Here is a 13,396-nt window from a genome sequence, read left to right as displayed (position 1 = left end):
TTTATATACTTGTATATATGCATTTTATATACTTGTATATATGCATTTTATATACTTGTATATATGCATTTTATATACTTGTATATATGCATTTTATATACTTGTATATATGCATGTTATATACTTGTATATATGCATGTTATATACTTGTATATATGCATGTTATATACTTGTATATATGCATGTTATATACTTGTATACATGCATTTTATATACTTATATATATGCATTTTATATACTTGTATATATGCATTTTATATACTTGTATATATGCATTTTATATACTTGTATATATGCATTTGATATACTTGTATATATGCATGTTATATACTTGTATATATGCATTTTATATACTTGTATATATGCATTTTATATACTTGTATATATGCATTTTATATACTTGTATATATGCATTTTATATACTTGTATATATGCATTTATATACTTGTTTTTATGTATTTTATATATTTGTATATATGCATTTTATATACTTGTATATATGCATGTTATATACTTGTATATATGCATTTTATATACTTGTATATATGCATTTTATATACTTGTATATATGCATTTTATATACTTGTATATATGCATTTTATATACTTGTATTTGTGCATGTTATATACTTGCATATGTGCATTTTATATACTTGTATATATGCATTTTATATACTTGTATATATGCATTTTATATACTTGTTTTTGTGCATTTTATATATTTGTATATATGCATTTTATATACTTGTATATATGCATTTTATATACTTGTATATATGCATTTTATATACTTGTATATATGCATTTTATATACTTGTATATATGCATGTTATATACTTGTATATATGCATTTTATATACTTGTATATATGCATTTTATATACTTGTATTTGTGCATGTTATATACTTGCATATGTGCATTTTATATACTTGTATATATGCATTTTATATACTTGTATATATGCATTTTATATACTTGTTTTTGTGCATTTTATATATTTGTATATATGCATTTTATATACTTGTATATATGCATTTTATATACTTGTATATATGCATTTTATATACTTGTATATATGCATTTTATATACTTGTATATATATATTTTTTATACTTGTATATATGCATGTTATATACTTGTATATATGCATTTTATAAACTTGTATACATGCATTTTATATACTTGTATACATTCATTTTATAAACTTGTATACATGCATTTTATATACTTGTATACATTCATTTTATATACTTGTATATATGCATTTTATATACTTGTTTTTATGCATTTTATATACTTGTGTATATGCATTTTATATACTTGTATATATGCATTTTATATACTTGTATATATGCATTTTATATACTTGTATATATGCATTTTATATACTCGTATATATGCATTTTATATACTTGTATATATGCATTTTATATACTTGTATATATGCATTTTATATACTTGTATATATGCATTTTATATACTTGTACTTGTGCATGTTATATACTTGCATATGTGCATTTTATATACTTGCATATATGCATTTTATATACTTGTATATATGCATTTTATATACTTGTTTTTGTGCATTTTATATATTTGTATATATGCATTTTATATACTTGTATATATGCATTTTATATACTTGTATATATGTATTTTATATACTTGTATATATGCATTTTATATACTTGTATATATGCATTTGATATACTTGTATATATGCATGTTATATACTTGTATATATGCATTTTATATACTTGTATATATGCATTTTATATACTTGTATATATGCATTTTATATACTTGTATATATGCATGTTATATACTTGTATATATGCATTTTATATACTTGTATATATGCATTTTATATACTTGTATATATGCATTTTATATACTTGTTTTTATGCATTTTATATACTTGTATATATGCATTTTATATACTTGTATATATGCATTTTATATACTTGTATATATGCATTTTATATACTTGTATATATGCATTTTATATACTTGTATATATGCATGTTATATACTTGTATACATGCATTTTATATACTTGTATACATGCATTTTATATACTTGTATATATGCATTTTATATACTTGTATATATGCATTTTATATACTTGTATATATGCATTTTATATACTTGTATATATGCATTTTATATACTTGTATATATGCATTTTATATACTTGTATATATGCATTTTATATACTTATATATATGCATTTTATATACTTGTATATATGCATGTTATATACTTGTATACATGCATTTTATAAACTTGTATATATGCATTTTATATACTTGTATACATGCATTTTATATACTTGTATGTATGCATTTTATATACTTGTTTTTATGCATTTTATATACTTGTATACATGCATTTTATATACTTATATATATGCATTTTATATACTTGTATATATGCATGTTATATACTTGTATACATGCATTTTATAAACTTGTATATATGCATTTTATATACTTGTATACATGCATTTTATATACTTGTATGTATGCATTTTATATACTTGTTTTTGTGCATTTTATATACTTGTATATATGCATTTTATATACTTATATATATGCATTTTATATACTTGTATATATGCATTTTATATACTTGTATACATGCATTTTATATACTTGTATATATGCATTTTATATACTTGTATATATGCATTTATATACTTGTATATATGCATGTTATATACTTGTATATATGCATGTTATATACTTGTATACATGCATTTTATATACTTGTATACATGCATTTTATATACTTGTATACATGCATTTTATATACTTGTATACATGCATTTTATATACTTGTATATATGCATTTTATATACTTGTATATATGCATGTTATATACTTGTATACATGCATTTTATAAACTTGTATATATGCATTTTATATACTTGTATACATGCATTTTATATACTTGTATGTATGCATTTTATATACTTGTTTTTATGCATTTTATATACTTGTATACATGCATTTTATATACTTATATATATATGCATTTTATATACTTGTATATATGCATTTTATATACTTGTATATATGCATGTTATATACTTGTATATATGCATTTTATATACTTGTATATATGCATGTTATATACTTGTATATATGCATTTTATATACTTGTATATATGGATGTTATATACTTGTATATATGCATGTTATATACTTGTATATATGCATGTTATATACTTGTATATATGCATGTTATATACTTGTATAAATACATTTTATATACTTGTATATATGCATTTTATATACTTGTATATATGCTTTTTATATACTTGTATATATGCATTTTATATACTTGTATATATGCATGTTATATACTTGTATATGTGCATTTTATATACTTGTATATATGCATTTTATATACTTGTATATATGCTTTTTATATACTTGTATATATGGATGTTATATACTTGTATATATGCATGTTATATACTTGTATATATGCATGTTATATACTTGTATATATGCATGTTATATACTTGTATATATGCATGTTATATACTTGTATATATGCATGTTATATACTTGTATAAATACATTTTATATACTTGTATATATGCATTTTATATACTTGTATATATGCTTTTTATATACTTGTATATATGCATTTTATATACTTGTATATATGCATGTTATATACTTGTATATGTGCATTTTATATACTTGTATATATGCATTTTATATACTACCAGGACGAAGGCTCGTAAAACTCCACTGTGACTTCAAAGCGGACAGATAGCAGGATCTGCCCAATTTCCAGACGAACTCTTTTTGAAGTATTTACGAACTCTCTTTGAAATATTTTCTGGAACTCTTTTTGAACTCTTTTATGAACTCTTCTTTTGAACTGTTCGGTAACCAAAGGCAACGCTGTTTACGACCCACTTCCCTCTGGAAGCAGCTGTGGTCAGGTGGGGGGGGGGGGAGAAAGTCAAATAAAGAAGGAGGAGTGCAATCTTTTGGCAGAGCGTGGGTGACACTGTAAGCGGTTACAGGTCGACACGTTTTCTCCTCAATATATTGAGTCCAAATTGAATTCTGCCTCTGTTTGATTGTTTGCCTCTTGTCTTGTTTAATAGATGTCATCAGTGTTTGAACCTGACAATTGTAGTTGTATTTGTACTTTCTATACACATTAATGCATTTTATTTGTGTTGGTTTTTTGTATTGTTAAAATGCCAAACATTTTTATAGGTGAGAAAACATTGAAAGGAGTGATGTCGCTGCAAAAACATTGAAATATGACACCGCCTTATGGAATGTTTACAATCATTCATTGTATTGAAGAAAGAAATCATTAAAAAGAAGATGTTTTGATAGAATATAGAAGTTGTGAGCTAGCTAACTTGGTATAGCACTGCTATAGACATTTATCCAAGAAAATATGGGAAAGCTGCTCTCCAGGGTAAATGCTGTACATTATTATTACATGACCTCATAAAACTACTTTATTTGTTTGTACTACATTCTATTGTATTGTCTTTATACAATATTTGTCATCTCAAAGTAGTCCTTTTTTAAAAAGCAAGATACATGTTGAAATTGGGCTGTTTTGAAGAGGTGAGATTTAAATTCATTCCAATGGACGACACAGCTTTGCAATACGACTTTTTCAAGGTACGAGCTCTGTCACGGAACCAATTAAACTTGTATCCTGGAACTGGGGGAATGTAATAAACCGCAATAAACAATATTTATTTAGGAAATAATATTCATTCCAATCCCAAAAGAGGACCATTCCAATTGGTAATTAGTATGTGCGCACTAAGCTACATTAGTGATAAAGTTGAATATTTTATTTTCCAAATGTTTCAAAGCAGACAACTACGGAAGGGTAGTAATAAATCATGTATATTAGCTTAGCATTAGCATCACCAACACTTTTTAAGGGCAAATTTTACAGTCTCCAATGTATGCTATACTTGTTGATGTGTACTTATTATGAAGAACACAACAATTATTATAAAGAACACAACAATTATTATAAAGAACACAACAAAGCAAGCAGACATTTCGAGCCCTCTAATCTCTGCCGCGACTATAAATAGTATCATTTGTCTAAAATTGTTGTAAGTACACCTCTGCATAACATTATATTCTTATAAACATTACAGAAAATTAAAACGATTAAAAAAAAACATACATTTACAAGAAATACTAACTTTAATTACATTGTTTTTTTTTAAACTGTAACAGAAAAGATTTAAAGTGCATCAATTTGCCTGAAAAAAAAAAATATAATCCTTAAACTATAAAAAAAATGTTGACTGATTTGAACCATTTGAGACTGAAAATTTTAATAAAATAAACTCAATAAATAATACAAAATTCAACTTGATCAGCAACATTAACTCAGAAGCAAAATATTTAAAACACTTTCACCTACAAAACAATTTGTGCAACTTTTTTTTCAAAATGAGGATAGCAGGATTGTTTTTATTTTATGAAAAAAAATAAAAAATAAAAAAATAAAAATAAAAACATATACTGTATGTATATTTTACATTTTTATTTTAAATGAAAAAAAAATTAAAAGGAAGTTAGGAATAAAAAAATCAATTAAATAAAAAATTGATTGAAAAAGAAGTAAGGATAATTGTTTTTATTTTATTTTAAATAAAAAATAAATGAAAAAGGAAGTCAGCATTTAGAAAAAATAAATAGAAAAATAGATTAAAAAATAAGTAGTATAATAAGGATAATTGTTTTTATTGTATTTTTTTAAAAGGAAGTCAGGATTAAAGAACTATTTAATTAAATAAAAAATTGATTGAAAAAAGGAGTAAGGACAATTGTTTTTATTTTAATTTTTATATAAAAATAACAAAAAAAGAAGTCAGGATTAAAAAAATAAACAAAAATTGATTAGAAATGAAATAAGGATAATTGTTTTTTTTTTTTGTTTTTTTTTAAGAGCAAGTCAGGATTAAATTAAATAAACTGATTGAAAAAGGAAATAATTTGTATAAAAAAAAAAAAAAAAGAAGTCAAGTTTAATGGCTATAATGAGCAGTTTTTGTGGTGCACACCTTTTGGAAGCAAGCATGATACTGATAAAGCATGTTTGCCCCGCCAGGGACTGTCCTAACCTCCGGTTGGTAAACACTGCACTCAACCAATAGGATCGCTTGTTTTCAAGCCGGAGGACTTCCCTGCCTCCTTGACAACCAAGCACATTAGTCTTGTTGCTATGGAAACACACGCTAAACAGGAAGTCACACACACACACAACAATGTCCCTGTTGTGGGAGAAATCATCTCTATTCTATCCTAACTGTGGCACTCACCTGTCCAGGTGGAGGAGGACGATCTGCGGAGAGCCATGGTCCTTCAGCGTCAGTGTTGGGGGCGGGGCCACTCAGGATTTGGGGGCGGGGCCACTCAGGATTAGCTGGATTACACACTTGGTGACAGATGATTGGCTGGAAGGACAAGAGCCAAGATTATTGGGCCCTCTAATGTGCTTTAATGACTCCGCCTTCTGTTGACGTCCATCTGCAAAGCAGGGGCCTGGTCTCTGGGACTAGGACTAAGACGACAGGGGCCTGGTCTCTGGGACTAAGACTAAGACGACAGGGGCCTGGTCTCTGGGACTAGGACTAAGAAGACAGGGGCCTGGTCTCTGGGACTAGGACTAAGACGACAGGGGCCTGGTCTTTGGGACTAGGACTAAGACGACAGGGGCCTGGTCTTTGGGCGACAGGGGCCTGGTCTTTGGGACTAGGACTAAGACGACAGGGGCCTGGTCTCTGGGACTAGGACTAAGACGACAGGGGCCTGGTCTCTGGGACTAGGACTAAGACGACAGTGGCCTGGTCTTTGGGACTAGGACTAAGACGACAGGGGCCTGGTCTTTGGGCGACGGTGGCCTGGTCCCTGGGACTAGGACTAAGACGACAGGGGCCTGGTCTTTGGGACTAGGACTAAGACGACAGGGGCCTGGTCTTTGGGACTAGGACTAAGACGACAGGGGCCTGGTCTTTGGGCGACAGGGGCCTGGTCTCTGGGACTAGGACTAAGACGACAGGGGCCTGGTCTCTGGGACTAGGACTAAGACGACAGGGGCCTGGTCTTTGGGACTAGGACTAAGACCACAGGGGCCTGGTCTTTGGGCGACAGGGGCCTGGTCCTTGGGACTAGGACTAAGACGACAGAGGCCTGGTCTTTGGGACTAGGACTAAGACGACAGGGGCCTGGTCTTTGGGACTAGGACTAAGACGACAGGGGCCTGGTCTCTGGGACTAGGACTAAGACGACAGGGGCCTGGTCTCTGGGACTAGGACTAAGACGACAGGGGCCTGGTCTCTGGGACTAGGACTAAGACGACAGGGGCCTGGTCTCTGGGACTAGGACTAAGACGACAGGGGCCTGGTCTCTGGGACTAGGACTAAGACGACAGGGGCCTGGTCTTTGGGACTAGGACTAAGACGACAGGGGCCTGGTCTTTGGGCGACAGGGGCCTGGTCTTTGGGACTAGGACTAAGACGACAGGGGCCTGGTCTCTGGGACTAGGACTAAGACGACAGGGGCCTGGTCTCTGGGACTAGGACTAAGACGACAGTGGCCTGGTCTTTGGGACTAGGACTAAGACGACAGGGGCCTGGTCTTTGGGCGACGGTGGCCTGGTCCCTGGGACTAGGACTAAGACGACAGGGGCCTGGTCTTTGGGACTAGGACTAAGACGACAGGGGCCTGGTCTTTGGGACTAGGACTAAGACGACAGGGGCCTGGTCTTTGGGCGACAGGGGCCTGGTCTCTGGGACTAGGACTAAGACGACAGGGGCCTGGTCTCTGGGACTAGGACTAAGACGACAGGGGCCTGGTCTTTGGGACTAGGACTAAGACCACAGGGGCCTGGTCTTTGGGCGACAGGGGCCTGGTCCTTGGGACTAGGACTAAGACGACAGAGGCCTGGTCTTTGGGACTAGGACTAAGACGACAGGGGCCTGGTCTTTGGGACTAGGACTAAGACGACAGGGGCCTGGTCTCTGGGACTAGGACTAAGACGACAGGGGCCTGGTCTCTGGGACTAGGACTAAGACGACAGGGGCCTGGTCTCTGGGACTAGGACTAAGACGACAGGGGCCTGGTCTCTGGGACTAGGACTAAGACGACAGGGGCCTGGTCTCTGGGACTAGGACTAAGACGACAGGGGCCTGGTCTTTGGGACTAGGACTAAGACGACAGGGGCCTGGTCTTTGGGCGACAGGGGCCTGGTCTCTGGGACTAGGACTAAGACGACAGGGGCCTGGTCTTTGGGACTAGGACTAAGACGACAGGGGCCTGGTCTTTGGGCGACAGGGGCCTGGTCTCTGGGACTAGGACTAAGACGACAGGGGCCTGGTCTCTGGGACTAGGACTAAGACGACAGGGGCCTGGTCTTTGGGACTAGGACTAAGACGACAGGGGCCTGGTCTTTGGGCGACAGGGGCCTGGTCCCTGGGACTAGGACTAAGACGACAGGGGCCTGGTCTTTGGGACTAGGACTAAGACGACAGGGGCCTGGTCTTTGGGACTAGGACTAAGACGACAGGGGCCTGGTCTTTGGGCGACAGGGGCCTGGTTTTTGGGACTAGGACTAAGACGACAGGGGCCTGGTCTTTGGGACTAGGACTAAGACGACAGGGGCCTGGTCTTTGGGACTAGGACTAAGACGACAGGGGCCTAGTCTTTGGGCGACAGGGGCCTGGTCCTTGGGACTAGGACTAAAACGACAGGGGCCTGGTCTTTGGGACTAGGACTAAGACGACAGGGGCCTGGTCTTTGGGCGACAGGGGCCTGGTCCTTGAAACTAGGACTAAGACGACAGGGGCCTGGTCTTTGGGACTAGGACTAAGACGACAGGGGCCTGGTCTTTGGGCGACAGGGGCCTGGTCTCTGGGACTAGGACTAAGACGACAGGGGCCTGGTCTTTGGGACTAGGACTAAGACGACAGGGGCCTGGTCTTTGGGCGACAGGGGCCTGGTCCTTGGGACTAGGACTAAGACGACAGGGGCCTGGTCTTTGGGACTAGGACTAAGACGACAGGGGCCTGGTCTTTGGGACTAGGACTAAGACGACAGGGGCCTGGTCTTTGGGCGACAGGGGCCTGGTCTTTGGGACTAGGACTAAGACGACAGGGGCCTGGTCTTTGGGACTAGGACTAAGACGACAGGGGCCTGGTCTTTGGGACTAGGACTAAGACGACAGGGGCCTGGTCTTTGGGCGACAGGGGCCTGGTCTTTGGGACTAGGACTAAGACGACAGGGGCCTGGTCTTTGGGACTAGGACTAAGACGACAGGGGCCTGGTCTTTGGGTGACAGGGGCCTGGTCTTTGGGACTAGGACTAAGACGACAGGGGCCTGGTCTCTGGGACTAGGACTAAGACGACAGGGGCCTGGTCTCTGGGACTAGGACTAAGACGACAGGGGCCTGGTCTTTGGGACTAGGACTAAGACGACAGGGGCCTGGTCTCTGGGACTAGGACTAAGACGACAGGGGCCTGGTCTTTGGGACTAGGACTAAGACGACAGGGGCCTGGGCTCTGGGACTAGGACTAAGACGACAGGGGCCTGGTCTCTGGGACTAGGACTAAGACGACAGGGGCCTGGTCTTTGGGACTAGGACTAAGACGACAGGGGCCTGGTCTTTGGGACTAGGACTAAGACGACAGGGGCCTGGTCTTTGGGACTAGGACTAAGACGACAGGGGCCTGGTCTTTGGGCGACAGGGGCCTGGTCTTTGGGACTAGGACTAAGACGACAGGGGCCTGGTCTTTGGGACTAGGACTAAGACGACAGGGGCCTGGTCTTTGGGTGACAGGGGCCTGGTCTTTGGGACTAGGACTAAGACGACAGGGGCCTGGTCTCTGGGACTAGGACTAAGACGACAGGGGCCTGGTCTCTGGGACTAGGACTAAGACGACAGGGGCCTGGTCTTTGGGACTAGGACTAAGACGACAGGGGCCTGGTCTCTGGGACTAGGACTAAGACGACAGGGGCCTGGTCTTTGGGACTAGGACTAAGACGACAGGGGCCTGGGCTCTGGGACTAGGACTAAGACGACAGGGGCCTGGTCTCTGGGACTAGGACTAAGACGACAGGGGCCTGGTCTTTGGGACTAGGACTAAGACGACAGGGGCCTGGTCTTTGGGACTAGGACTAAGACGACAGGGGCCTGGTCTTATCGATAAGCCATTTGTTTTATTTATTTCTGGGTGGATCATGTTGACTATTGGTCCTCCTAATTGTCAATCATTCTGGTGATGTTACGTAAGGACATACATACATACATACATATATATATATATATATATATATATATATATATATATATATATATATATATATATATATATATATATATATATATATATATATATATATATATATATATATATATATATAATAGATTGTATTTGTAATCTACTTTACATTTGATTCCAAATCTCAAAGTGCTACAGAATTACAACCATTGGCGTTGTTGGGCCTATTTTGGCGTTGTAATAAATAAATAAATAAAAAATGGCTTATCGATAAGCCATTTGTTTTATTTGATATATATATATATATGTATATATACTGTATGTGTCCTTACGTAACATCACCAGAATGATTGACAATTAGGAGGACCAATAGTCAACATGATCCACAACATCCTCTAGTATACCTTTAAGTCTTTTATATATATATATATATATATATATATATATATATATATATATATATATATATATATATATATATATATATATATATATATATGAAAGACTTAATATGTATATATATATATATATATATATATATGTATATATACTGTATAATAAAAACCCAGACACCATCTTTGTAGTCATTTTTCTCCTGCGTGGACTTCCGTCTTCGTTTACAATGAGTGAAGCTGCACGAAACCTTGTGTCTGCAATTGTAAATAATTTAGTTTTTAAGTTTTGCGTTTCTTGTAGAATCTATATAAACTAATATACATTAGCCTATTGTTAAAATAATGAAAAAAACCTCATTAAATATATTTGTTTTATTGTATTGTTACATTAATAGCTGTTGTATTATTATAGGATGGCTTGTTAAACATTTCATAGGATTTTCAGAGGGAGGAAAAACCAAGACATTTAATATAAAATGTAAAATGAATAGATACATAAAAAGAAAAAGAAAAAAAGGGCATTTAATTTCGTCCCGTGCATTTTTTTTTACCGTCCCCGGGACGAGGTGACTATGTTAATCTCAAGCCCTGGAAATTACATTTTATTGTTTGCATTATTTGTTTCAGTATTGCACTTTGAAGATGGTCCCTCAGCTCTTTGACAGCTTTGGCTCTTTTTCAGATAAGTCTTTCTTATTTACAGTAGATATAAACCTTTCTCATTTCTATTCAGACTTCCATATATATTTCATTTCCTTAACGGCTTGCCATAATATAAATATATTATATATAAGCCAAATTATCCCGATCCAGATATGACTTTAATTCAAGTAATAAAGTAATATTTCCAGGGCTTGAATTTACAACCATTTTAGTCACATATGTGCCCAAAATGTTATCTGTGCAACTTCCAAATATTTGGGAACAAACAATTTATGTATTGTGAGCGAAAGTGGTGGCATTAGCCTCTATGTTGTGAGGTAATAACATAGAGGCTAATGCCACCACTTTCATTGTGTTTCAGTGTATCTTGAAGGATCATGCAAGTCATTGTTTCTTGTTGATGCTGTACACAAAATGTCACCATGTTTGTTGTTGTACTGAACACACATTGAAAATAAACCCACTGAAACAATAATAATAACAATGAATAACTTCTAAGTCTTTGTTAGCCGTTTGTGAAGTTTTGTGCTCGTGCGCTACGTTCGCTCGCATCCTGTGCATCTCCTGGGGGCTAAGCCCCCCCTCCCCCCCTGTCCTTAAAAGCTAGTGACGCCCCTGCTATGCATCTCCTGGGGGCAAAGCCCCCCCTGTCCTTAAAAGCTAGTGACGCCCCTGCTGTGCATCTCCTGGGGGCAAAGCCCCCCCTGTCCTTAAAAGCTAGTGACGCCCCTGCTCACAAGTGTGTTACTTAGAAGGAACGTTGCAGAAAATAAAGGCCTTTTGGCAAACTGCTTGATGAGGAGCGTGGGTGTGTTTTAATTAGATGTGACTGACAGTAACCATGGCAACCTCCAGCAGGAAAGCCCCTTCTGTCAACAATCCATGTTGACTAAATATATACAGTAAGTGCATGTCCACACAGCTGCTGTGTGCCGTGAATAATTACTGTGTCTGATTATTATATATAATATACTGTATATGCATTTACAATATATATACTGGAGGATATTATATATGCATTTACAATATATACACTGTAGGATATTATATATGCATTTACAATATATATACTGGAGGATATTATATATGCATTTACAATATATATACTGTAGGATATTATATATGCATTTACAATATATATACTGTAGGATATTATATATGCATTTACAATATATATACTGCAGGATATTATATATGCATTTACAATATATATACTGTAGGATATTATATATGCATTTACAATATATATACTGTAGGATATTATATATGCATTTACAATATATATACTGTAGGATATTATATATGCATTTACAATATATATACTGGAGGATATTATATATGCATTTACAATATATATACTGTAGGATATTATACATGCATTTACAATATATACACTGTAGGATATTATATATGCATTTACAATATATACACTGTAGGATATTATATATGCATTTACAATATGTATACTGTAGGATATTATATATGCATTTACAATATATATACTGTAGGATATTATATATGCATTTACAATATATATACTGTAGGATATTATATATGCATTTACAATATATATACTGTAGGATATTATATATGCATTTACAATATATATACTGTAGGATATTATATATGCATTTACAATATATACACTGTAGGATATTATATATGCATTTACAATATATATACTGGAGGATATTATACATGCATTTACAATGTACTGTATATACTGTAGGATATTATATATGCATTTACAATATATATACTGGAGGATATTATATATGCATTTACAATATATATACTGGAGGATATTATATATGCATTTACAATATATATACTGTAGGATATTATACATGCATTTACAATGTACTGTATATACTGTAGGATATTATATATGCATTTACAATATATATACTGTAGGATATTATACATGCATTTACAATATATATACTGTAGGATATTATATATGCATTTACAATATATATACTGTAGGATATTATATATGCATTTACAATATATATACTGTAGGATATTATATATGCATTTACAA

General features: G+C 35.2%; 1 protein-coding gene across 1 annotated transcript in view; it reads right to left on the bottom strand.

The window, feature by feature from the left end:
* LOC133662382 (anoctamin-2-like) overlaps positions 1-13,396 on the bottom strand; it is a 203,775-nt gene that overhangs the window by 180,026 nt on the left and 10,353 nt on the right. The window contains 1 exon segment of the mRNA XM_062066334.1: positions 6,337-6,471. Within this exon segment, the coding sequence (XP_061922318.1) occupies positions 6,337-6,373 (37 nt within the window). The 5' untranslated portion in view covers positions 6,374-6,471.

The sequence above is a fragment of the Entelurus aequoreus genome, linkage group LG12, assembly GCF_033978785.1.
Source record: "Entelurus aequoreus isolate RoL-2023_Sb linkage group LG12, RoL_Eaeq_v1.1, whole genome shotgun sequence".
Lineage (NCBI taxonomy): Eukaryota > Metazoa > Chordata > Actinopteri > Syngnathiformes > Syngnathidae > Entelurus > Entelurus aequoreus.
This window is presented reverse-complemented; position numbering and strand designations above follow the sequence as displayed.